This window comes from Miniopterus natalensis, chromosome 19 (genome assembly GCF_054644295.1).
Source record: "Miniopterus natalensis isolate mMinNat1 chromosome 19, mMinNat1.hap1, whole genome shotgun sequence".
Taxonomy (NCBI): Eukaryota; Metazoa; Chordata; class Mammalia; order Chiroptera; family Miniopteridae; genus Miniopterus; species Miniopterus natalensis.
In genome coordinates this window covers 27,103,686-27,131,291 of record NC_142099.1, presented here as the reverse complement: position 1 = coordinate 27,131,291, position 27,606 = coordinate 27,103,686, and the positions used below count along the sequence as shown (strand labels likewise).

The 27,606-nt window shown below is 46.6% G+C and overlaps 1 protein-coding gene across 8 annotated transcripts in view; it reads left to right on the top strand.

Moving 5' to 3' along the window:
• Positions 1 to 27,606, top strand: part of HHAT (hedgehog acyltransferase) — a 176,742-nt gene that overhangs the window by 94,123 nt on the left and 55,013 nt on the right. For 6 of the 8 annotated variants that reach the window (XM_087827881.1, XM_087827882.1, XM_087827877.1 and 3 more), the window contains one exon: positions 20,365 to 20,566. The exons of 1 other annotated variant lie outside the window; for it this stretch is intronic. In XM_087827881.1, the coding sequence (XP_087684007.1) occupies positions 20,365 to 20,566 (202 nt within the window). Of the gene's footprint in view, positions 1 to 20,364; positions 20,567 to 22,944; positions 26,709 to 27,606 lie in introns of those variants that run through there. One more of the 8 variants, XM_087827880.1, reaches the window with a different exon arrangement.

Genomic DNA, 27,606 nt, shown 5'->3' with positions numbered 1-27,606 from the left:
TCCCATCATCTAAATGTCACTCGCCCTTCAGGCCCTGCTGATTTCTCACTTCTTCCCCAAGGCTGCTTGATAATTCCAGCCGCAGGGAGTTCCTTCTATTCTGAAATACCCAAGTCAGCATTGGCTGATTTTTCAGCTGGCTTGAGTTTCTAACTGCCTCACAGGCCACTTGAATATGAGAGTCATGGCTAATATGTGTGCATTCAAAAGTACATTGGAGGAAAGGGATCTAGCCACTCAGTAGAAAAAGTGAAATCATTTGGTCTGGCCCTGCCAAGGCCTCACCGAAGAGAAGCAGTTCCAGCCATCACATTAGGGGTGAGTTAATTAAATGTTTGACCAAACGTAGCAAGCTAAGTTTTAAGTTGATAATTTTGTATGGCCCGAGAATGATGTTATAAATATCCAAATGGCCCTTAGCAGAAAAAAGGTTCCCCACCCCTGTAAATCTAAAGACTGACACAGAGCTAGTACACATAGGTGGTGGTGAGAATCCCGACATTAGACAGAGTTTAGGTTTCAGCAGAAATGTCCCAGCTTTTTTTGGAGCTGGAAGTCTTAGATTCCTTGTAGGATGCGATTCGAACTCCAGCAACCAAATTTCAGTGCTTGCTGAGGTTCTCAGTGCTGCCCCAGGACACCCAGTGGAGGTGTCACCTCCGTCTACACTGTCCATCCATGAGCAGTGGGAAGGAGGGACCCAGTGCTACTGGTGATTCTCATGATTCTGCCTCATTTTAGAGAAAGCTCAGATTTAGGGGTTATTCTGAAAATTCTAACCCTTCTAGAAGATTGGTAGTTGGGATCTTGTTGTTTTTTTAAAAGTGTGTTTCCAACTAGTCCCCTGAGAGGCAGCTGAGCTGCTGCTCCCAGGACCAGCCACCAGTGACTTTAAAGTGATTAATGCTTTCCCCCATCATTGTTCAAGATAAAACTTTGTCGTCACAAGGAGCCACTTAATCAAAGTGCCAGGAATCCTCTCAGTAATAAGAAATTTATTGGAACAATTCTTTTTAAATCTCAAGTCATAAAACCATTTTAAACTTTAAATGTCATAGCAACATTAATGAACGATTTATTGAGAGGAAAACAAATTGGTTTATAGGTCCCAGGCTGCTCGGGTAACAAAGGCACTTTGGCGAGGATCTTGCCTTTGTAAATAGACGTGCAAGCTTTGCAGAAACGAAACGCCCCTAAGGATTTTGTCATGGTGGAGTTTTGGAAAGTGAGCCGAATATTTTTACTCGCTCCCAAGGCCGTTTCAGCTATGCCTGAGCTATGATTTTCCATGAAGTGGCTGAAAGAGACTCTTCTAGGGAAACAAGCTGTGCTTAGTGAAGTGACAGCCAGCTATAGTGCAGTGAGTGAATTCCCTTCATCATCCATGACCAGCAATTAAAAAAATATTAAAAGTTTGCAGGTACATCGTTCCCGCAGCATTATTGACGGCCCTGAGAGTGACTTTCTCCCCATTAGTATCCTGATGACAGCTCTAACATTTTGTTTCCCTGGATAAACTGAGTTCTGAACAGTGAGGATGATCCCTAGGGACACAGGTGGCAAGAATAAGTTTCAAGAGAACTCGGGCACTTAGCGTGGAACTTTCCATGGGGATTCCTCCAGGCCTCGCCTAAGTTTCCGAGTGCTTTGGGAGAGCGCTTGCATCTTTGGCACAATCAGCGCCTTGCTTGCTTACATTGGAAGTACCTTTCGTATGAGACTTACCTCCTCGGAGATGTCATTCTTGAATACCTGTGCCTTGCCCTGTGCTTCGACAGTAGATTATCTGGGAGCAGACTCTGAGATGGAGGTTTCAGAGCACACTCCCTACTGGGAAGTGCTCTGGGACAAACACATTTGAAGGAGTGGGGAAAGTAGGGTTAAGCAAAGGGAAGACTGAACTGCTCTCAGCTCAAACAGACCACGCTTCACGGGCCCTGCAGGTAACTCCGGAGCTGGGATGCCCTTCACAGTTTTCCCCCCTTGAGTTGAGGAGGCTGGACCTCAATAGCCATCTCCCTTGCCCCTGGCCGGGCAGCTCAGTTGTTTAGAGTGTTGTCCTGATGTGCCAAGGTTGTGGGTTCAATCCCCGGTCAGGGTACATACGAGAATCAACCAAGGAATGAATAAATAAGTGGAACAACAAATCAGTGTTTCTCTCTCTCTCTCAAATCAATAAAAAAAAGTAACTGTCAAATCAATAAAAAATAATGATAACTAGTCAATGGATGCAGCTGCCTCCTGGGAGAGGCTGGGCCCCTGGGTGAGGCGTCTGTCCTTGACTGAGGGCAGTTCCTGGGGAGGGACTCTGCCTCCTGCTCTCAACCAGGAAAGTAAGCGGATGTGGTCGTCAAATACTTATCACCCTCATCATTCCCTTTGAGAAGCCTTCCTTGACTTTCTCTCCTCACAGGACGATTCTTACTGTCCTCTGTGCTCGCCCTCTATTAATGTTTCTCTCTCTCTCTGCTGGATGGTGAACTGGAGGGCAGGGAGCAGGGCTCCTTCGCCTGGCGTCCCCAGCACTGAGTGCAGCGCCTGGGCTCACATGCACGGGAGTGAAGGATTGGGAGTGGCTCCTCCCTCACTGCTTGCTCCGCAGCACCCCTCTGTCCGAGGCTTCTGCATCTTGCCCCAAGTGGCTCCAGAAGGAAGGGGCCAGGTCCTGTGATGCTGGACCCCACGCTGAACTTTCAGAGTGTGGCAGCCCCCGCCGCTTGTCCTTCCCCTCTCAGCTTGGGCTCCTCTTCCTACTCTGCGTAGAGGCTCCCAGAGAGGTTGGGGCCGATAGAGGCCACACAGCTTCCCTTTCCTCAGGAATCTTCCAGAAGGAAGGGAGACATTATTTCTTCTGTTGAGGACCTTCCAGGTTAATGGAGATAGACACGCACCTGTGAGGGCAGAAGAGAGGAAATCGAAGCATGAGCACGTGTGGAGGAGTGAGCCCAAACCATCTGCGTTTTGGCATCACAGCTCACTTAGCTTAGCGACGGGCTTTCAGAGTCAGGTTTCATCCCTGCCCCTGCTAAATGCTCCCAGCTCATCACACAGTACTCTCCCCTGAGCCCAAAGTTCACTGCCTTGGGGTTGAGGACTGGCTTTGTCCCCTGTGGTGTGACCTCCCCAGATCACTTCCCTGTGAGCCTTGGTTTCTTCTGCAAACAGGGCTGGGCTCAGAGCTGTTCAGTCCACATTCCACCTCCTCTCTGTCTGTCTGTCTCTGACTCTGCCCCCCTCTCTCTCTCTTTCTCTCTCTCTCTAGTTCGCTGGAGCCCTGGCTCCTCCGAGCTTATCCGCCTCGTTACTCTCCAGCTCCCGCCCACTCCTGTCTGAGGTTGACATGTTATTAGAAATGGCCCTGAAGTTGTTTTCTTCCCCAGATAAAATATTCATCACTTAGATCTGTATTTTTATTGAAAATTTCAAGTGGAGCAGGCTTGGTTTCTGTTGTCATACATCACGGGCATGCGAAGCCTTGCAGTGAGCGAGCCGCGCAGAGGGCCCACAGGGTCTGTAACCACCAAGTGGGGGAGCAGGGAGGGGGTGGTGAGTGCCCCTGGCCCCGGGATTTTCCCAGCAGGCGCTTTCTGAAACAGAGCCTAGTAGTAGTAGTAGTAGTAGTAGTAGTAGTAGTAGTAGTAGTAAGAAGAGATGGGTTAATAATTTTAGGATGAGGCACCCACTGTTAAAATTGTGTAATCAGAGTTTTTTATTCATTGCTATATCCTTAGAGCCCTCTAGAGTGTCTGTGATAATGTAGGGGATCAAAAATACTTGTTCAGTTAATTACTTCCAGGAAAACTGTAGCTCCCTATCCTAATTCAGTAGGGGCATAGTCTCGGTTGGCTTTGTCTTCTTGGCCTTGGCAGGTGAGCTTTGGTGTTGTGCTTTGATGTGCTTTGATGGCCTCTTCTGACATGTCCCTAAGTGCCCCAGCTATTTGTTTGTTTACCTGTTTAGGTCTCCACTAGAATGCTTCAAGAAAGCAGAGACCTTGTATATTCTGTTCACAATTTGAAATAAACAGTTTGCTCTGTGTCTGCTTGGCTCATGTTAGGTGCTCAGTAAGTAGCCATTGAATCAATGGAGTGGATTCTGAGTGCTAGAGGAGAGGGTTTGTCAGTAAAGGTTAATGTAAGTCAGGATTTAATAATAGGTCTAATTTTTAACTCCATTCAGCATATATTATTCAGCACGCATTATGTATAGATTTCAGCTCACTTTACAGAGTCACACTGACAATTTAAGAAGTGGAGCTTGGGTTTCAACCCAGGCCTGTCTGGCTCCTAAACCCACACCTTTTCACTACACAAGTCCTGGGGACCACAGGTCAGAGACAGAGATCCAGGTCTGGTCTGCATGTGCTTGGCCAGGGTTGGATTTGATTGTGACACTGTGTGGGCAGCTCTACAATGACTTACCAAGATGTGTCAATGTAGTCCCTTCTTTTAGCCATCCGATCATTGTGGTACCCAGGAAAATGAAGGTTATTTTTGTATGACATTAGTGAAATGTGTACCAGATCCCATAATTTGTCTGAAAAATTATAGCATTTCCACTCGGAAACATTTCTAGTGAGGCCATGAACCTGATTAGTCTGAAATCATAGTGACCCTGCCTCCTGTGGTGGTCAGGGGAGGGAGGGCTTTGTTCCACTGTGACATTAAATCCACTATAAGAGCTATCTGGTGTCATGAAAATTTCATAGAGACAAAATTGAGCCCAGTGGTCGGTGCATTGTAGGCACCCATAGTTGGTATTGAATGAATGAATGAATGAATGAATGAATGAATGATTATGACAGAAATTAACTGAATGTGATATAAACTTCATCATATTATATCACCCATTACAGAGCCCTGCCATTATAAAGACTAATGAAGCCCTAATTACAGGATTACAACTCACAAGTATCATGCAATAAACCAGTTCAATTTTAGGTTATCTGTTGAGCACTTAGGGAATTGGCTGCTATATTTAAAACGCTCTTTAGTGTAAAATATATTAGCTGTACAAACCATACAAATGCTAATTAGATAAGGCATTCAAGAGTAGTGTGTATTTTTCTAATCTGAAGTGTCGCCATTGGGACATCACTTATCTAGCTTATTAAGGACTGTGACGCTCAGAAAGAAAGGAGTGTTTTTAATCCGGTCACCAGGGTCGAGAGGTAGGGGTGGGGGTAGATCTCTGAACATGCTGTGGATGTGAGGACATTAATGCTTTGGCCAGAGGAGCAGGATCCTTGATTTCTTTTCACTTGGCTTCTACTCAGGCGTGTTTTCTTAGTCACAGTTGATACCTGACCTCTATTGGGTGCTTGCTGTATGCCAGGCACTGTTCTGAGCTCCTTATATTCAGTATCTCAGTTAATCTTTATACCATCTCTGTGAGGTGGGTTTTATTACCTCCATTCTACTGATTAGGAACCTGAGGCTCAGAGCCTCACTACTAGTAAGTAAGGGTGTGATTAGGACCCAGGGGAGAGCTTGTGTTCTTAACTACTGCACTTTAAGCCTCTCCTTGTTTTACTGCTCCTGGAACAGGTCTGTAGCAAGCACCCAGAGGGAATACGAAAGTGTATTGGGCATATGGGGGTATAGATTTAAGTAACAGACTAGGTCTCAGCCCATATGGTGTTCAAGTATAGTCAAGAAAATGAAGCAATTGAAAACTTGTCTACAGTTGTCCCTCAGTGTCTGCAGGACGTTGCTTCCAGTGCCCCCATTGCTGCAGATACCCAGATGCACAGATGTTCAAGTTTCTTATATAAAATGGTATAGAACAGTGCATACAGCCGGCCCTCCACATCCGAGGATTCTCAACCTTGGATCGGAAATACTTTTGCCCATGGATTATTGAGGACCAAATGTAGTTATAAAAACTGCAAGAATTTAAGATAGCAGAAAAGATTGTGTTAGAGCTCAGGGGTTTCCACTTGCCTTTGGCAGATGAATGATGTTAATTTGGGGAGGGACTGAAAGGCAGTTTATGAGATGGTGGGTAGGAAGCGTGGTGGGGAGGGTTGTTCAACTCTGCAGTGGAATGAAGTCCAGGGGGAGCGTCTGCAGGGCCACCTCACGGGGTCCCCGTGCACAGTGACTCTGGAGGTGACTGCCAGAGGGGGCAGCTGGAGCTGCTTCTTGCCCCCCTGCAGTGCATTTCAGCGACTGCGTGGCTGGTCCAGCTCTCAGCAGAGGTGTGAAGGGGAGGGTTCGGTTCGGATGCTTCTCTGTCCTGTTTCCGTCACCCCTTCCTTCTCTTGTCCCTTGCCCTCACATTACCCTCGCTAGGGCAGAGTCATGTCCCTAGCAGTTCCCTCTCACAGAGCTCTTCTCCCCCCCTTCTCTTGCCGTCGGATTAGTTTCGCAGATGTTCCTTGAGCATGTCCTGTACGTTAGCGCCGCCGTTTGCCTGCTCTGTGTGCTTGACCACCTGGCTAGTGTGACAGATGAGCCCGCGCTCCAGCGATGGCTTTGTTAACGTGCCAGCGAGGCCTCGCAGTGGGAGCACGTGGGGGTCCAGGGACAGAGCCCTGCGGAGCCGCCCGCAGGTTTAGGATGCGGCAGAGAGCGAGCGGCCTGTGATGGAGACGGAGAAGTGACAGCTCTGCGTGCAAAAAGGAAACAGGGGAGCGGTGTCACCAGTGCCAGGGGAGAAAGAACGTAAGCGAAGAAGGCAGAGAAACAGAAGGAAGCTCAAGACAGATTAGGGGAACAGAGCAATTTCCTAGGGGTTCATTCCTGATCCTGTTCTTGTAAGAAGTATGTATCTCTGCATATTTATAAATATCAAAGCGGACATACGCGAAAGAGGTCATTGGTAGTTATTTCTGGACTTCTTATGTCTATTTGTAAACTTTCTATAATGAATGGAAGTAGTACTGTAGTGGTAAGATATAAACCAGAAATTATCCGGAGAGGAAGATGGGAGACATAGTCAGTGTCAAATATAACAGACGAGATAAATAACAGAAAGATGTAAACTTATCTATTCGCTTGGGCAACCTGGAGGCCACTAGGTGACCTTGAGAAACGCTGTTGAAAGGGAATGGGCAGGAGCAGAAGTCAGATTGCAGCAGGTTAAGGAGTGAATGGGAGGGGAGGGCTTAGGGACAAGGTATAGACCGCTCTTTCAAGGCTCTTGCAAACCTTGGCCATGAAGAGAAGTAGTTAGGACTGAAGCTGAGCAAGTAGAAGGTGTGATCGAAAAGAAGGTGTTTATAAAATGGGAGGGGCTGAAGATGTCACTGTGCTAAGGAGGGCACCAGCTTGGATAAGCTGGATTAAGGATACGGGGTGAGAGGGAGATCACTGATGGAGCATGGTCCCTCCAGAGACAGAAGGGCATAGAACCAAAGAGAAGAGTTGGCCTCAGTCGTGGAGAGGACATCTCTTCCACGATGGGAACGTAAGTGAATGAGTGTGTAGGTGCCAATGAAGATAAAGATGCTGTGATTAGGAAAGAAGGTGAGGGGAGTCTTATATAGAGGTGTTGACTTTCTCAGAAAAGCAGGAGGAGCAGACTTTCATATGAGATTAGGCTGCCCGGCGACAAATGTCACCACAGGCTTCATCAATATACCAGGTTGGATGGAAGCAGCTCTGTGAGGGCAATTTTACATGGTACCTTCTTGAATGTCTCCAGTGGTTTAGCATAGAGCCTGGCACACTGTAGGTACTTGAAAATATTTGTTGATATGAATATATGGTTAGAACAGGAATGTCGAAATTCTAGTCTGTTCTTCATTATTCATGTCAGTCCATAAATATTTAAGTCTTTTGTTAGGTACCACAATCTCAGAGAAACACCGAGAAATGAGGAAGTATCTGGAAAAAGGGGAAACTGCGATCGGAGATTTGGAACCAGGTGTAGCAGAATGGATAAAGAAACAGGACATTGTGCCTGCAAAATTAAGCCTTTGCAGAGAGGCGAGAACCTTCACCAGATGTCTCGCAGGCTGCCGGGTGACCTGGTACACTTGGCTCTGTCTTGCTTCAGAGAGGACGCCCAGGGTCAGCTGGCGAAAAGTAGAGAAAAGCACATTCTCTCCCATCTAAATTGTCTCAAAAGAGGTAGAAAAGACTGCTTCCAAAAGTCGAGAAGTCTTGGTCCCTGAGAGTGTTGAGGTATAGCTGGAAGATTGCTGGTGTGGGTACAGTCTAGGGCATCCATACACAAGATGGCCCTCCACATCCCCTCTATCTCTGGGGTCCTTTGTGCCAACAATGGGGGATTGTTTTTGTCCTTAGGACTTTGAGATGTTATAATAAGTTTCCACCAGATTTATTTGAGTGAAAATGCACTGGATTTTTTTGTCATCTCATAATGGTTTGGACACTGTGTTATCTAGAACTGTCATGCTTTGCTGCTACAGTGATAATTTAGGTTCACAAAAATGACTCTCAGGCACTAAAAAGTGCTAAAGTACCATCTAAATCAAATGAAACATGGCATAAAGCACTGCACATGGTGACTGTCACCTCCTAGGGACTCAATAGATATTTTAAAAGCTAAAAAATATTCGATTAAATATTAACTATCTTGAAAATGCAGCACTCCCATCCTCCCACAGCCACATCAGAATTACAACTAACTACAGAACCGCCTGAAATCTAGCTAGACAGAAGTCCTACAAAGAAGGATTTAAAGGAGAAGTCACGTTGAGAATGGTAGAAGGGGGGAGAAGAGAATGGGCTGGGCCCACGCCCATGTGTGATGGACATCTTGGCTTGGAGGTGCCCCTGGGGAACGCGGGGTCCCAGCAGCACACCAGGCCCCCCGGCCTAGAGTGCCAGGGCCTGGAAGAGAAGTCTGCATAACTTCTGGCTGTCAAAACCAGCATGGGCTGAGGCTGGGGGAGGCTGAGGCTGCTGGAGTCCCAGGCAGTGCCTCGTAAAGGGCCCACACACAGACTTGCCGGGACTCACTCTCTCTGAGCGCCAGCGCTGCGGCTCAAAAGGCACCAGTGACATCCCAGGAGGAACTGAATTGTCTGGCATCAGGGCAAGAGCTGAAGGGGCAGCTTTCTGATAGGACAGAGTGCTGGCAGAGGCCATTGTTCCTTTTCTGAGACCCCTCACCCTGCGCCTTGCACAGAGACAGCAGGTGGGTGCCATGTATGAGTCTACGTCAACCTATCACTGCTTTCCTGAGACCCTGCCCCAGCCAACTTACAGGCCCAACTAAGCTGCTTTCAGTGGCTTTTCCATACGAATGGCCTGTCTTGGCTCATGCTTCAGACTTTTTCCAAAAATTTCTCAAACAAGCAGTATCTGGCCTCAGAATGCCCTGTACCTCTCCCTAAATGACCCCAGGCCTGGCACTAGCAGCAGCTGGCCTTGGTTCATAGCTTGGCCTCTCCTGGGAACCTCCAAGCCCAGCACAAGTAGCAGCCACCTGCGGATCGCTTTTTAGCTCATGCTGTGTGGCCCCAGGCAGAACACAGGTGGTGGCTGACCTTGGCCTGCACCTCCCAGGAGGCCCCAGAGTCAGCGTACCCAGTGGACAGCTTCAGACCATGTCCAAGCACCACCCAACCACCTCCACAAGCACATACTCAAGGGGCAGACTCAGCGGGCACCAGAGCTCCATTGAAATAAGTCCTGTGCTGAGAGTATTACAGATGTCCCCCATTTAACTACCTTTACTCTCCTCCAGCCATCTCCCACCCCACCCCAGGCCTTCACCTGCCTATTGTTTGTGCCCATGGGCTATGCATATATGCTTATAAGTTCTTTGGTTAATCTCGTCCCACCCTCCTTCCCGCCTTCCCTCTGAGATCTGTCAGTCTCTTTCATGCTTCCAGGTCTATGGTCCTATCTTGTTCGTCAATTTATTTTATTCCTTAGATTCCACATATAAGTGAGATCATGTGGTACTTGTCTTTCTCTGCCTGGCTTATTTCGCTTAGCACAGCCCTCTCCAGGTCCCTCCATGCTGTCTCAAAGGGTAAGAGATCCTTCTTTTTTATAGCTGTATAGTATTCTATGGTGTAAATGTGCCACAGCTTTTTTATCCACTCATTTACTGATGGGCACTTGGGCTGTTTCCAGATCTTAGCTATTGTAAATTGCACTGCTATGAACATAGGGGTGCATAAGTTCTTTCTAATTGGTGTTTCAAGATTCTTAGGATATATTCCTAGAGGTGGGATCACTGGGTCAAATGGCAGGTCCATTTTTAATTTTTTGAGGAACCTCCATGCTGTTTCCCATAGTGGCTGCACCAGTCTGCATCCCCACCAGCAGTGTGCTAGGTTCCCCTTTCTCCACACCCTCACCAGCACTTGATGTTTGTTGATTTATTGATGGGAGCCATTCTCACAGGTGTGAAGTGATATTTCATTGTGGTTTTAATTTGCATTTCTCTGATGATTAGTGACTTTGAGCATTTTTTCAAATGTCTCTTGGCCATCTGTATGTCCTCTTTGGAGCAGTGTCTATTGAGGTCCTTTGCCAGTTTTTAAATTGGATTGTTTGTCTTCCTTTTGTTGAGTTGTATAGTACTTTATATATTTTGGAGATTAACCCATTATCAGATGTATGGCAAATGTGTTCTCCCAAATAGTGGATTCCCTTTGCATTCTGATGATGATGTCTTTTGCTGTGCAGAAGCTTTTTAGTTTGATACAGTCCCATTTGTTAATTTTTTTTGCTTTGTTTCTCTTGCCTTAGGAGATGTATGGGTGAAAATTGATTGTGCTACATGTGATGTCTGAGATTTTACTGCCTATGTTTTCTTCTAGGATTTTTATGGTTTCACAACTAAGCGGTGGCATTTTTAATCTATGGAAGACTGCCTTTTATGGCACACATTGAATGTCATCCTTAGACTGTCTCTGTAAAATACCACCTCTTAAAATATTAATCTCTAATGCACACTCAAGAGTCCATCAAATTACCATGGGATCTATTGAGTAAGCAGCGCCATCCGGGCGGCTCTCACTGCATTAAGGGGAAAATGCTTGCTGGGCATTGTTTCCATGCACGGGATGATGCTCTTGCTTTGTCTGTAAATGTTGTGCTGGCCCGGTTGTGTTGGATGCTGCTGTGGATTTATTGTCGTTCATGCCCAAACCCAAGCATCATCAGTTTTCCCTTCCAGCGTCCAGCCTTTGAAGGTATCATGTCTGAGAGGGACTGCGGATCATAATTGTGATGAGTGAGAGGCAATTGAAACAGTTCTATCAAAGCTGATTTGTCTGGGTGCTCATTTCCGTCCAGACAGGGAGCAGCCTCATCATTACCACCAGCAACCATTTTGCTTTGATTATTTTTGGGAAATCACTTTGGTGCCTGAGAGCTTTGTTTCCTTCCTCCTGAAAATAGGTTTGAATGGCAGTGTTTTAAAAGGGGTGCCCGCATAACACCCACTGTCATTTTTTCCCATTTTTCTCCTTTTTTGGGCGTTGAACCCCATCTACGGGCACCCCAGATGAGCATGTTTATTACCGATGGGCTGTCACTATAAGAAAGTTCGGAATACAAATGTCTGCATTGACAAAACAGATGGATTGAAGGGTGGAAATTTGCTGCTAGGAAAGGAATCGTCACCTTGAGTCAAGATTCACCTTGGGCTTCCTTCAGATAACCCTTTTCTTGTGCATTTCACATTCATTCATGAGTTAGCTTCATGGCAGCAGAGCGGTGGGTGGAAATGGGGAATTCGGGAGCGTAAGCTAATGTCTCAGGAGCTTCATGCCCTGCAGATCCAGTAGAGAAGACAAATCCTCTCTGCTTTTGCAGAAACCAGTAACCAAACAGCGCACCCTTGGAATTGGTTATAACCCTTCAAGAACACTCTTCTTATATCCCAAATGTTCCAAACCAAAGAGACCTCAGCCCCTGGTTCTCGCCTAGCCCTGGCACTCTTCCCAGTTTAAACCAAGGCCCAGAGAAGGGAGCATCGCTGAAACCTGTGGCCCTTGTTACCCATCTGCACTCCCACCCCCTGTGCTCTAAGATTCTCTCTCTCTCTCTTGCTCTCTCTGTGTGAACATTCATTTATGTCCAACAGTGGTCCTGATTCCTCACCACTTCTCTTGTGGCTAAAATACATGTAGGAATTAGAAGTGACATTTGTGGCAGAGGAAGAGATTCTGGCAGAAACGTTAAGCCAGCAAAGGGTCAAAGTCACACGCACTCCTGTTGGCCTCATGAATACCCTCCCCTCACACGTATCCAATGTTGATGGGCACGTCCATGGTTTCTTTTGAGGCTGTTAAAGTTAGCATCACAAGTCTTAAACCTCCCAACTTGGGTGCTTTGGTTTTTTTAACCATCTGCTATTGAACTTTTGCTCTTGGTTACGTCTCTTTTCTCTCGGGTAGCTCTGGCAGCTTCCCGGGGAAGTTGGAGTGGGCACGTGGCCCACCTCTCTGCACCTGCCAGCTCAGGGCACCTCCCATCCGTTGCCTGTGACTCACTTTGACTTGCGAATATTGCCCCCCACACCCCACAGCACTTCAGAGAGCGTGGCGGTGGCCGACATGAAGGATGATGACATTGACTTATGAAGCCACATTTGTAGCTGGAGACATCTTTTGTTTACAGAGAGTGACACTCAGGGAAGAGCAGAGAGGAAAATGAATCATGGAAATGGGGATGAGGGAAAGAACCGCTGAGGAAGGGAGTCGATCAGGATTTACTGCGCACCCCCTGGACCTGGTCTAAGTTAGACTCCGGGGGAAATCAAAAGAGAAATGTTACAACTCTCTGTTCCACGTCTTGACCGTGAGCTGTGGAATCCTACCGACCCTTAGACCTGACGGAACAGCTCAGAAATGCTGAGGAGCAGCACGTCAAAATCTGAAGAAATAACCTTGGCCGAGGTGAATGCATGAATTCTGAAGAGATGAAAAACTCACGGGCCTTTGACACGCAGTGAGATCCCCTGGGGAAATTTCCCTTGAAATGAGTGTTGAACTCATTTTGAAAGATCAAAGGGTGGAAAAGAGGGTGGCGTGAGGAAGGGGGGGTCTTCCGTGGTTAGGGGGTTGGGGGGGTCATAATTGTAGGGCCCAGGCTTGTGCAAGTATGAAGTTCATTTACTGGAGTAGAGATTCCATTGTGGAGACTCATGAGCTGGAGTTGGGGCATAGGAGGGAGCCAGCTGGAAAATGACTGACAAAGCCGGGCTGATGGGTTTTAACTTTGGACTTCATGCAATAGGAATCCACTTTCAGTAGGACCTCCTGAGGCTAAGGACTTGGCTACTACTGTCCTTGGCTACTACTAGATGCTTCCTGAGGACAAAGGAACTGCCTCCTCTTTTCTTCAGCTGTTTATATTTGGTTTTGCCTGAACGACCAACCAGTTGGCCTTTATACGTGAGATACTGTGTCTCCATGAGAATATAGAAGATACACCTGTCCAGGGCATGGGCCCTGCCTTTGCGGGCCCCGTCCAGCATGACTGTCTCAGAGCCATCGCACAATAACCCAGATGGGGAGTGAAATGCCACAGCAGTCAGTTAGGCATTTATTTCTTTATCTCCTTGAATTCAGAGCACTTTCTCCTGGAGACCCCCAAGGCGTCGGACCAGCACAGTAACGTTTGAGTTGCACAAGTGCATCCCATAGTGAACGTTTTCCTAACAGCCCTGATAAATGAGTAAGAAGATTAGCACCAGCAGGGTGGCACCGAACCGACGTGGGTGAGAGGCAGAGATCAAAGGAGAGTGTCCAGGAGGAACAAGCAGTACAACTGCTAACGAGAGGAGGGATGTGCCCAGGATGGTCGTAATTTTGATCTCGCTTTGGGATCTGCTGATGGAGCAAAGGTGGAGAAATGTGTCAGGAGCAGGGGAGGGTCGGATCTTTCCCCCAACCCTCTCCCTCTGGCAACGAGATGGGGGATCGCACACACGGACATCATACATACGCCCGGTTTGCCCCCTTATGTCTGGCTTTTCATACGCTCCCCCTTTCCATCCGGCCTCGGGCAGCTCACAGATGCTTTTAGCATGCATCCTCTCGGGAGGCAGGTGGGAAGACAGGCAGGCAGCCAGGAAATCTTGGTGGTTATTAAACTGAGGCTTCGAGGACATTTTATTAGCGATTAGACTCAGTTCCACAGCACTAAAGAGTATAAACTCCTGCTCTGTCTCCCCTCAAAAATCTGTTTTATGTGGTGTTTATTTATAACCCCAAATAGCCATGGGCCCAGGAGCCCGGGGATTGCGAGGCTTCAGTGTGCTCTCAAGCAGAAGTGGGTTAGCAACCCCATGGAGGGCAATAGTGGGCACTCCTTTCTGGTGTCCCCCCCGCCGGGCCTTCCCATCCTGCTTTGTGACTGGAAGCTAGTTTTGAAGTCTGGTGCCTTAAGGAGATGTCTGCCCGGTTTTTGTTTTGGGGGCTTTTGCTTTTTCAGTCTGTAATGGGGAAGACTCAGGTATTGTCAAGATGCGACCCTTCTGGAACATCATCAGGCTGGTTGAATGGGTAAACACTGTGTAAGCACTTTCTCTGGGCCCTGCCCACACTCAGTCACCCATTACAAGGAAAGGGCTTGGCAAGGTGACTTTTGTACTCCACAGAGAAGGGGACACCTGAGTGGAAGGGCTGCAGTTACTTGAAGGGGAATTGTTGGTGATGAGCCCCACTGTGGTAGGGGCTGCTTCCCCAACCCACCCGCACGCCCTCGCAGGCCCCTCATAGCCAATATCAGATGTTTGGAGAACAGCTGGCCGCCTTCTGGGTTAAGCATAGTCAACAGGCCTGCGTGGGTGTTGAATCCATAGCTTGGACCGCTAAGCAACTTGCTTCTGATGGTGGCACACTTAAAGCTGATGGTTTTAAGTAAAGAACATCCCTGAGCAAGCAGCCCAGAAGTCTTGGTGCTTTGAAATGCTTATGACAGACATAGGGATACTAATCATTATGATAATGGCATTGTGTTTTTTCCTGAATGCAAGCTTCCCGCTGCTGGCCCATTATTAGTAAGTATTCGAGTGTTAAAATCTCCAAGCCCCTTACACATGTGTTGTCTCATCTGATCTTCACAGCAAGTCAAACCCAAGAAAGCTTTAGTGCTCCCAGAATCAACTCAGTGTGCACGATTAAGTGGACCAGGCTTAATGGACAAGCTCAAGGTTCTAGAGGTTGGTAAGTGGCAGAGCAAGACCAAGGACACATCTTCTCTGTCTCTCGGGCAGGGCACTGCCCTCCTTGGGCCGGTCCTAGCGATGAGGACACCCGGGCTGAGCCGTTCTGTTCTGCAGTGAGGAGGACCGAGCTTTCGAGGAGCTAGAGTTCGGCCTATGAAGGCAGAGGTGACTCTTCCTCTAGGATGGATGTTTGAGGCTTCAGTTCATCAGCCCAGCACTTCGACCCACTGAGCCACTGGCTTTGTGGAATGAAGAGATTAATTTTGTTTGTTTGTTGGAATCTAATTACGGGAACCTAGAACTTTAAATGTAGACTAACTGTAGCTGGAGTTTAATCGGTTTTCTAATTTACACAATGTTATGTTGCCAAATAGGGCTTGGCGTTTTTAACTGGTAATTTTTCAGAATCGCGTATGAACTTCCAGCCAGCCCCTTTTGGTAAAAGAGCCAAGAGTTACCCCCTCAGCGTGTGCCCTCTGCTTTGAAAGTCTTAGCCCCTCCAAGACGATCAAGTTCGTAGTTGCCCATTAACCAACTGCTGCTTTTTTACTTATTAAAATTCCATTATGATCTATACCGAACAGAGAGATATTAAAAGTAAATTATATTCTTTTCTTGGTGCATCTCCCTTTGAAAACTGTCCGTAAGTTAGATCTATAGCTTCCGTGGTGAGAGCTAGACAGCAGGCCCTTGCCCACTACCTAGACAGGGAGGATTCGGCTGGTGGGCCGTTGCTGGGCTGTGAGAGAGGGAACTCAGATACGGGCCAAGGCCAAGGCCAAGGCCAGAGCCAGGGGAGCCGCTGCCCGCGAGAGCTGGGTGTAGGACAGCCTGGCCAGCTTTATAAAGCCCTCCAAGCAGGAGCTCATCTCTGAGCCCAGGTCAGGCCCAGGTAAGGCTACTTCACCAGCAGCGTGGTACAGCTGGAAGGCTCGCCCCCCCCAGCTACTAAAGACTCTAGTCTGTAAAAGGTAGTACTTTTCAGTTTGGGAATCTCTTGAGGTCGGGGTAGTTCTAGAGGTTTGGGGCCAAATGCTTTTGACTTTGCTAGGGTAGGTAGGATTACAAAGGGTGGAGAGGTTTCAGGGTCCCTCAAGCACCTGTATTCTTTGAGAATGGATGTCTCCTGAAGTCTCTCCCAGTATCTGGGGCAGGACCTTGCAATCATCCCTTAGTTTCTAACTGCTCCTAATGGGCCTGCGAGACAGTGGTGACATTTATCACAAGTTTAAAAGCTGCTGGAGGCCATGGAAAGTAAATGGAAATTATGTTGTTAGATATATAAATGCTGTTGACTAGTAACTAGCATGTGTACATGAGCATGCGTGCATGCACACACGCACGCACACACACACACACATCTAGTACTGCCCGAAGGAGTTTTACCACTCAGTTAAAGTGACAAGCATAATAGAAAAGACATCTTTTGGTGAATAACTGTTCGATCAGTGGTATAGACAGTAGTTTCTCTGGCTTAAATAGAGAGTCGGAATATTCAAAGGAGACTTCCCGGAGGAGGCGGGAAGTCAACTGGGTTTTGTAGACTGAATAGGAATTGGAAAATCAGAGAGGATAGAGGTGCGAGGACCCCATTTATACAAGACTTTAGATTTTGTCAGGAGAACTGCTGGGAAGTATGGCTGGGCCGATCGGGCAGAGCCGGAATAGTATGCCAGCCATTGTCGGCCTAAGGCCCGCCAAGCAGTAGGCACTTGACTGGGAACCTGCAAGCCCACCTTGACTTAATCCACGGGGCAGCCAAACCCAAGAACCATAGGTGCCGCATCCCCTTATCTTGAGGAGGTCTGGGATTAGTCCTTGGCAAAGAGTTAGAAGGTAATGAAGCAGCCAGGGAGCTGTTGCGTAGACCCTGGAGAAAGGGAGTGTGTGGTTTTCAGATTAACGTGTTTACCACACGGATTCTCACCAACCCTGTCCCAACTGTAAGGCATTGTTCCCGAGTTTGTCGTAGTGGATATGAGGGGAAAAAATACTTTCTTTTCCGTCCATATACACCTACTCAGCAACCACCCCAACCACCCATTTCTCGTCCCCTCTCCTTACACCCTCAGACAGCTGCAGGGTGCCAGCCGGGTCAGGATGGCAGGTGTGAGCTCTGCTCGTGGCACAGAAGGAAACTAGTTTGTTTAAAAACTGAACTTACACCTCTGGCCTCTGAAACAGAGCTTTTTGGCCTAAATGCCTTTGAAATAATGAGTGTCTTTCTCCCGAGCAAGATTCCTTTCCTAAAACGACATTTCTTTAGTTTGTAAAATGCTAGTGGATGTTTCTGGGGTGACTGCTTTGAAGAGTTGGTTAAATAAGAGGAAAACATCACCAAGAAATTGCTCCCATGATGATCAATGGCATAATAGCACACAGGCCTGGGGGTTCTGAAGCCAGAACACTCTAGGCTCAGATCTCATCTCTCCTGGTCAGTGGTTCCTTGCAAGGTTGTTTTAATGATTAGAAATGATGTATATAAAGCACCTGGCTCATGGATATTCATAAAGGGCAGACGTTATTAATGACGTCCACATTTTGCACAGGCTACTCCTCTGTTGGGGTTTGCAGTGCTGCACTGATCCTGCGAGATGGTTTGAGATGAAGAGTGTCTGCAGCTGGGGCCAGCTGCCTCAAGCAGCATCTCCGCAGGCAGTGGCCACGAGAAGCTGGCCTGGCGGGGGCGACCGTGGGTCAGCCCAAGCTCAACAATCACTGACATGAAGAGATATTTTATTTTTGTTTGGTTGGGAAGGTGGTGCTTTCTTCCACCGGGAAATCAATTTCACCGTGCAGTGGATCTCAGTAAGTGGGGTCATATTACTGCTTTTCTAAAAGAGAGATATTCCTGTCATTACTAATCATGGAACTGACACAAGATTGGTAGACTTTGTCAAAGGAAGTAACCTGTTTACTCTCCTCCTGCCATACCTACTGCCTTCTAGAAACTAAGATTGAAGAAGGGATGCTTATCTTCCAGTCTGGAAACCATACCTACTCTTCTGGTTTGAAACAAGCAGACTCATGTCCTTGGAGACCTGCCATATATGAATTTCTACAATAAAAGGAATTTCTGTCGGCTGTCATTTAGAAGGCAAAGTAACACAGCCATACTGCCAAGAGATGCCTAAAATAGCTGAGCATGTAATTATGGGCTCGACGCTTCCTTGTCACAAGCCTGAACGCGCGTCCCTTCTGGAGTTGCATCCAATATTAAGGTCCACTGGTGCGGGTGATGAGAGGTACTGGGTTTTCTGACATATACAGTGTAGCTCACTTTAATATAGTGAGATACAATGAAAATCTCAACGTGAAACAGTTATGTTAGGCGAGAAGGGTGTTGGCATTACTATGAACTTGTTTTTATAAAACAGTTACCTGCAGTTTCTATAAAGAGTAGTCATTCCTCATATTTTTGAAATTTGACCACCCCGTAGTTTTTACATACGACCCTCCTTACACACAAGGCTGATTGTATCAGTCCAGCCAAATGGAGCTCAGTGATGGGCCGCGGCTATGCCCAGGCCACGCAGAGAACTGTGGTCCTTTTAGGCTTCTGCTGAGAACTCTGTACCAGTAACCAAGTAGCCTCTAGGGGGCAGCAGAACACCGCTAAAACCTCTGTGCCTAGGGCTGGCTGGCAGGCTTTTCTGGCCCCTTGCCCAGCCCTTCCAAGTCCAAGGTGCAGCTCCCTTCTCCCCTTTGCCTAGCAAAACTCATCCTGCAGGCCCTGCCAAGGTGGGGACCTTCGCTGCTCAGCTTCCCCTATCCCAGTCGCCTCCACTCACCCCTTCTGGGTGCCCTTAAACCCTCCTGGTCTACCTTGTATGGTGCCATCTAGCTTCGCTGTGGGACGCGTTTGCAATTGTTTCACAATCAGCTATCCCGGTCCTTGGGAGGAACAATGTCTTAAGTCTCTGTGTTTCCCATAACGCCAGGCCTGCCCTGCAGGCCTAAAATAAATACTTGGCAGCAGATGGAGGACCTCTTAACCTGTAGTGAGCGCTTGATACATATTTGCTAACTTGATTGTCAAGTTGGTCTTGTTTTTGCACAGGAGAAAGTATTTTTCTTTTCTTCACTTATTTCTGAAATGGCCACATCCCCCCATTTTTCTGGTTTGTTTCACACTGGGGTGTAAAATATAGGGTTTTCAAAATAAGTGCGGAGGTGTAATGGAAAACATTACCTTTGGTGCCCAAGATGCAGGTTTGCTCTTCCCCTTCTTGGCCGTCTGCCTTGGTCAAGTTAGCTTCTCAGCCTCAGTTTTCTCACCCATAAAATGGGGCTATCCAAGCTGATCATATAATTTCTTATCTAAACTGGAGCATATTTGAGAGTAAAGAAAGACATTTAAAAATAACTGTAATCATATAGCTTTTTGAAATATTTTTTTATTGGCTGAGGAGTGGTTTTAATTTGTATATTTTGGCTTACCTATAGGATTGTTCTATTAAAAAGTAATTTTCAAAATGAAATTTGCCACAAAAATTAATATATAGACAGGACAAATTGTAAAGGGCACATACCAGCTCTTCAGATCTTACCAACCCGAGGTGTGAATTTTGTCCAGCTCTAGCAGGAAGATCCTGATTGAAGAGCATGGATCCCACTTACATGCACTCAGACAGCTGTGTCAGCAGCAGAGAATGTACCCAGGGGAAGGCTGTGAATTTGGGGTGAAAATTTGGCTACCTCTGAGCACAGAGCTTTTCTCTTCACTTGTAAACTCACTCCTGCTTCTGGGCATTGTGCCTGGCAGGCTCAGGAACCAGCCTTGGCATCCCTCTTCTGCACTCAGCTCCTACCACTTCAGCAATTGTGCTTAAATACTGGGTTTACCATAAACTTAATAGTTTGAGCTGTAAAATACATGCCTGTCTTGAATGTTGGTGTCCCCACGTAGCCAGAGCTTAATTGCCATCCTGTGACTGGCTTTCTAGGGTTGGACACATCCCTTTTAGAAGCTAAATCCATTCCTCCTCACCCGGCCTCTTGTAAGTGCTGTTTGCTCTGGTAACAAGTCTTTAGCCGTGTGTTCATTTAACCTAAGGCCCTGCAGGGCTGAAGCTTGTGTTTTTGCCAACTCCTTATGTGATGGAGAATTCAGGGAGTGCTCTGTGGAGTCCTGGAGGTAGGGAGGGGGCTGCTCATGGTAAGTAGCAACGTGTGGTAGAGGAGTCAAGTCTGGGGACCGGTTGTGTTGCAGGGACAGCCCTTTGCACGGCTCCTAACAGCCTCCTTTTTCCCTAGGTATGTGTACATTCCAGTGGGCGGGTCCCAACACGGCCTGCTGGGGACACTGTTTTCCACTGCGATGACTTTTGCATTTGTGAGCTACTGGCACGGTGGGGACGACTACCTCTGGTGCTGGGCAGCACTCAACTGGCTGGGAGTCACCGTGGAGAATGGAGCCCGGAGGCTGGTGGAGACCCCATGCATCCGGGACAGCCTGGTGAGCAGGAGCCTCGCTCGAATGCTGGGGACAGCTGGGCCAGGGGGCCAGGGTTGGGAGGGAAGGCCGTCACCAGATTCAGTGCGTCGACAGCCATTCTCACTAGATGAGTTCAAAGCCCCTGTGCCTAGAGGTAGGACAGTTAAAAAATAGTCTCATTTAACTATTTAAAAAAATTAATGTTTTATCTATAAAAGCAATACATGTTTATTATATAAAAATTAGAAACATTGAGGCAAGAATAGAAGAGACAAATGCCTCAACAGAAACCACTGTTAATCTCCCATTCTTCCAGATATTTTCTGTACGCACACATTTAAAAAAAATGCTGTTATTCCAGAGATACGGTTATATCAGGGCCACCTTTCTATGTCATCAAATCCATTTCTAACAGCGATTAAAAAAAAAAATCTTTATTGATTTCAGAGGGAGGAAGGGAGAGGGAGAGAGAGTTGAAACATCAAGGATGAGAGAGTCATTGATCGGCTGCCTCCTGCCTGCCGCCTGCAGGGGATAGAGCCCTAAACCCGGGCATATGCCCTGACCGGAAATCGAACCTCAGTCTCCTGGATCACAGGTCAATGCTCAGCCACTGAGCCACGCCCAGCTGGGCTCTAACAATGATTTTTAATGGCTACATAAAATTCCATTATTGGATGTGCTATAATTAATTTAGTCTTCTGTTATCGTATTATTCTGATTTTTTGCACTTATCAGTTGCACTGAGATGAATATTATAACCAGGATGAATTCCTGTGTGTAAAGTTGCTACATTAATGGCTTTCTCACCTTTAAGATTTGCCACACATTCCGTTTAACTCTTCCTTGGCTGACCTGTAGACAGAGCGTGCTGATTTATAGCCCTACCAATAGTGCTCTAGAACACCCTCGCAGGTGCTGAGTAGGACTGGTATTTTCATCTTTGCTAATTTGATAGTTACTGTTATAATAGCAAAAAAAGGTAAGGATTTAAGACACATTCCAACTCCACAGGAAATTAATTAATCACTTTGCTTTGCACATTTTAAGTGATTTTAAACTGTGAGCATGTTTTATAGTGTAAATCAGGTAGATGATGCATTAGGAGCTTGTAGGAAATCATCAGCTCCGCATATGCAGCAATATTCTGATAGCCTTGAAAAAGGTAGCTAAGAAGAAAAATGCTGGCATTAGGGTTCACAGTAGGCAACAAAACACAAGAAATTTAGTGGGAAATGATTAATGTGCCTAAATTCCATCAGTATATGCAACTAAAGCAAATATATTTTTTAAAAACCAACACTACCAAATAGAATCCATTCGAGTGTTTTTCTATTAAGCTGGCCATAGTACAAGTGGACAGTTATTCCAATAAAAACTGATACAAAGTACATAGCAAAATAACACATCTGAAGGAATTGAAATATGTTCGTGCATGTTTAAAGGTAAATATTTTATTTGGTAGTATCACCCAGCAATCAGCAGAAAAGAAACGTCATTAGTTTATTCTAATAGAAAATGAAATTTCATTGCAAGTCGTGGCTATGCAACACAAAACCATAAAAGGTGGTATCATACAGGTTTCAATCTTCATCTTGAGATCTGAGCCGTTTTCCCCAAAGCCTGAAACCCAGTCATCACCTGTGGAAGCCAGAGGATTCTTTCCAGCCCAGGCTGAAGCCTGTAACAGTCTCATGTTCCTTCACGGGAGGTCTGACATGAACTTTGGACTTAATGTTTAGCAGTGCTCTGTAGACTTTGAACATGGCTTATGTTATTAATAAATTTTTAAAATCCAAAATGCTAAAGAGGCCCTAGCTGGTTTGGCTCAGTGGCTAGAGCGTTGGCCTGTGGACTGAAGGGTCCTGGTTTCGATTCTGGCCGGGGACACATACCTTGGTTGCAGGCTCCATCCCCACCCCGGTCAGGGCTCATGCAGGAGGTGGCCAGTTGATGTGTCTCTCTCACATTGATGTCTCTCTCTCTCTCTTTCTCCCTCCCTTCCACTCTCTCTGAAAAGCAATGGAAAAAAATATCCTTGAGTGACGATTAAAAAATAATAATAAATAAATAAAATGCTAAAGAGTAACCCAAGCTGTGCTATGTAGCCTATGGCTTGTTAAATTTGGTTAAAAATGAATGAAGTCAGTGAAAACACTCAGGAGAAGCACGTGAATGTTTGCTCTGTCCCAACACAGATCATTCAATGACCCTCGTGCCTACCTCACTTGAATTTCTATCCATAGTTCAGGCACCTAGGAATATAGTACTTTTTGAATATGCATTTTTGGTGAGATATATGCCTCGCATATTGCAAATATGGTGTTTAACTTCCATATTTGTTAGCAAGAACATAATTCATGAGGCCTGTTTTTATCAGTTGCTTTTTATCCTGACAGCCTGGTGGTGGCTATGGCCGTTTAGACTGGGATCTCCTTGAGTACAAGGTCAGGATACCATTACTATTTATATCCCCAATGGTCCGCTCGGATCTGAGTTAGCCTTGGTGTTAAGTCAATGCACAATTAATGCTCCTGCTAGTCCCCCAAAGACTCTCCCTCCATCACTCTGTTTCTTATGCAGCTCAGCACAGGTTCTGTGTTCCTCCAGGAAAACACGGCTGCCATTCCAAAGGTACACAACCGTTTGTAAAAACTGTTTTCTCATGAGTTATCTTCCTGCTCTCTCTTTTCATGAATCCATTTCCTATTCTTTTGTCAAAATCTAAATAAAGACTTAATGCCTCCTTGGTACCTGCTTTCATTGGACTGTAGTTGCCCCAACTGATCTGATGATATTTTTACAATGTGAGTTCACTCTCCGTGTCCCTTTTACGCTCTCTCCATGGCGTCCATCCTTCAAATGTTTTTTAAGGATAGATTGAAAGATATCTGAATAACAAGGGTTATCGTCTCTTTTCCCCCATATCTTCTGCGTCTCCACCCTCAAAGCCTTGTCTGGGGCACACAGCACAGTAGGATTCTGTTTCTTGGTGTTGATAGAATGACAGTTGACCACCCACCGAGAGACTGGTCAGAGCTGAGTCTTGTAAATAGCAAGCCCTCTGATGTTCTAGGCAGGGCCCTCTGATCGAACTTTCTGCTATAATGGAAATGCCCAGTGCACTGTCCAACGCAGTAGTCACTAGCCATGTTGAGCAGCTGAGAAACTAATTTTTAAATATATTTAATTTTCATTAATTTAAATCTCAGTAGCCCACATGTGGCCAGCGACTTCCATTTTGAGCAATGAAGTTCTAGAACATACTCCTTTTCCAGAAAAAAAATTAAAAGAATGTATAAAGTGTTTGAGTGTTTGGCTCTGCTATAATTTAGAATGATCCTCATTAATGTGTGGTACCTCATATATCCAACTGAATCTCTCCCCTCGAGTATCTCACAGATATCTCTGACCTAGCTTGTGTAATACTGAACTCATGTGCCCTTATCTCTCAACATCCCAACCAGCTCCTTTCCCTGTTTCTACAAATGGCACCATCGTCTATCTAGTTACTCAAGTCCAAAACCATCAAGGTATCCTTTCTAGGCCCCACTGCCTCAGTTCTTCCTGTGTGTACTGTACATTTTACCTCCTAAGTAAATATTATTATTATTTGCTTGTTCCCATTTCCACCAAGTCATCCTAATCCATCTGTTCTATTTCTTGCCTAGCAGCTTCTCACTAGTCTCCCTGCTCCCACTCTTGTCTTCATCAATCCATTATCTTAGTGCTGAGCCATGCCTCTCAATAAAATCCTCAGCGTGTTGTCGTTCTTAAAACCCTTAGGGGCACCCTTTTCTTAGGACTAAGTCCACAATGTTGAAGGTGTCCTGTGTGAGGCCTTGCCTGATCTTGAACTTGCTGCCTCTCATTCTCTCTGCTCCCCCCCCCACTCTCTTCTCCTGTCTGTTCATTTACGCACCCGGCCCCCAGCCTCAGCCCCCACAGACAGGCTCTTCCATCTGCTAGGTGCTCGCTCGCCGTTGCTCCGGCCCTGCTCACCCTCTAGACTTCAGCTCGCACGGTGCCTTGCACGCGTCCTGTTCATTGACGCTCCTACGCCAGTCAGGTCTCTTTTAATAACTCACGATGGGCACCTTGTACGTAGTCTCTTCTGCTATACTTACCACAGTGGCAATGAAATATTTTTATACAGTGACCTGTTGAGTCCTTAGCTCCATGACTGAACTGTACGCCTCATGAGGTCAGAGATCTGTATTCTTGACACTTATCTCACTACCTGGCAAAGAGGAAGCAGGCAGTAAATATCGGTCGAATGAAGGAGTGATATTTTCTGACTTCACTGCGGGGAGCACCAGAGGAAATCGGCTTATGCAGCACCATGAAGAGTGTAGACTGAGGACTGGGACAACTTATGAGCTGGGGCATTACACAGGGAGTTTTAAAATTTTTTTAATTTTGTAGCAGGGTAGATACTAATTGGTCTAGTAATGGCAAAACGCTATTTTAATGCTCAGTGCACAAAATATATACAGGAAAGAAAGGGGTAGGGAGGAATGAGCCTTCCTAGTAGCCTGCTGCTTTGTGAGAGGGGGGATGATTGCTCGTGACTCACCGAGGCAGAGGTGTAGGAAGCTGACAAAAGGCATTTCCATAAAGCACCAAGCTGGTGGACAGGGTTACTGGGGAGGCGGCATGCTTTTTCTCTATACAAGTGCTCTCCCAGGGAGCCAGAATTTGTGTTCAGTACTGAAATATTTTAATAAGTGGAAATATTTTGAAACATCAGTGGAGTGACTGTCCTTCTTGCCAATTCTCGATTTGATCTCTCCTTTGAAGGAAGACACCTTCAGGCTGCTTGTCAGTTATTCCAGCACCAAGGAGAATCTACATCTCAAGCTGCTCACCCACCCCACCCCTGATTTCCATTTCATTGAATAACATGTCTTCCTCTCCCTCCCTTCCTCCCGTCTTTGGCCCAAGAGCGTCCTGCTAAGCTGATTTATTTTCTCTCCAAAGCAGTAAAATTCCTATTTATAGACTTAATTGAGGAAACGAGCCTCCAGTGAAAATCACGGCGGGTCAGTCTAATGGTTCTGGGAGGGATCGGATGCCTGGTGTGTCAGAAGGAACCCAAAGACCATGGCTCTGTGCTGATGTCCTTTTAGTTTATCAGCTGTGTGGAACAGTTTGATGTAGGTACAGAAATCCCAAGAGTTTGAGAGAGCAGCCCATTTAAAAGGATAACTGATTGTAAAATTACCCATGCGATCCAACCAATGGTTACTTATTTCTGTGGAATGCAAACTCACCAGCTGGTAAAGATGTACACGTTCATCAGCCTGATTAGAAAATCCTTTCACTAGAGCTCAGTGATCACAGCCCCAACTCACTCGAGGAAGAAATAGGAAGCCAGCTGCTCCGAGAGGGGTTGTTCTGTGTGGCAGTGGCTCCTGATCTTCTGTTCCTCCGCTACTTAGATTCACTTCAGCAGAGGGAGATCAGGTGCTCACTGTAGATAAGCCATTTTCTCCAGACTGGAACCCTTCCTAGACTGGGCTCACTTAGGCCATCAACCTGGCCTTCATTTCTTTATTTGGTCGTTCATGGGGGAAAAAAAAAAAAAATCCAGTGCCCTATGCGGGAGACAATTTGCAGAGCCCTGGAGAGCTCCAAGTGAAAGACAGGATCCCTCCCTCCTAGTTCCTTCTCTGCTTCCTCCCTCAGCGCTTCGGTGCAGGCAGTGTACTGGGCTGTGGAGTCTGTTATTGATACATTTCCGACATGAATAAAGTATCCTGCCTGGCCTCCTATCAGGATGGTCATCTTTACAGTGGCTGCTTTGGATTAAAGAGGTAATAAAACCATGGGCTACAAGCTTTTTTTTCTATGAAGACCTGAAAGATCTATATAAAAAATGGACTTGTCTCCATAAACGTCAAAAATAATGGCTGGCCTCGCCTTCCCAGCTATCGCTCCGAAGAAAGATCCAGGCGAGAGACAGACATCTGGCAGAATGTCGATGATGCTTGGAGCATGGGGCTGTCTGAGGCTTTCTCTAGAGAGAACGCGCAGGAAGAGGCGATGAGGCGGTGGCCTGGGACTGAACCAACATTCAGAAGCTGGATGGAGGGAGAGGGGCCGAGAAGTGGGAGGGAATTCTAGAGGGTGACTTCGCAGAAACCAAGCAGAGGGGTGTTTCAGGGAGAGAGCGGTCAGTGGTATTGATGCTGTTAAGGGGGTCAAGAAAGGAAGGTCAAAGAAGGCTGGTGTCGCCGTGTCAGAGTGCCCATCGTGGGAGATGGAACTCGAGTCGTGCGCAGCTCAGGCGAGGACCTGGGTGAGGCGTGACGCTCAGAGGCCAGAATGAGTCACAGGCAGCTGGTGTTCAGGAGGGGGGCGGCCAGGGTGAGCTAAACTTTTAGGAAAGGCTTAGTTAAAGAGCTGGGGCTCGAGTGGGACTCTGGAGAACTAAGAGTGGGATCTGGGTAGGTCAATAGAGAGGAGAAGACAGGCCTTCCAGGCCAGGAGAGCACCGCACGCAGTCTGAGACCAGGATAGAAAAGCCAGGTGTAGGCGAGGGAATGGAGGAAAGGAGATTAGAGAGGCCGAATGGTCCCCCACGGAAAGGGATTTGAATGCCAAATTTAGAAATGTAGAAATGCCAACCCTTTAACCAAACAGGAGAGTGTTAAATTAAGGTATTAATCCCACACCTCAAATTAGCCTGCTGTGCCAGGGCGTTTACACTTACTGGGCCTCTGGGCCTCTGAGCCTGGAAAAGCAATGCCCGTTGTGCACCGTGTGTTCCCTGGTGGGTGACCACCCGCTGGCGCCCCCTCTGGTGTCTCCCACTCAGAAGGGTCATTAATGATGCAGGAAACACTGCGATATTTACTGGTTATACACTTTCTTCTCTGTGGGGATCTGAACCCGAGCCTTAACCCCCCTGATCTGAGAGGTAGAATTCTGCAAATAATTCCATCTTTTAGTTAAATATATTTAATATGGCAAAAGTATTTTCAAAGGTTCTTTTTAACTTTCCATTGCGGAGTCTGCTTTGAAAAAGTCCATTTTCAGTTATTCATGGACTGACCAGC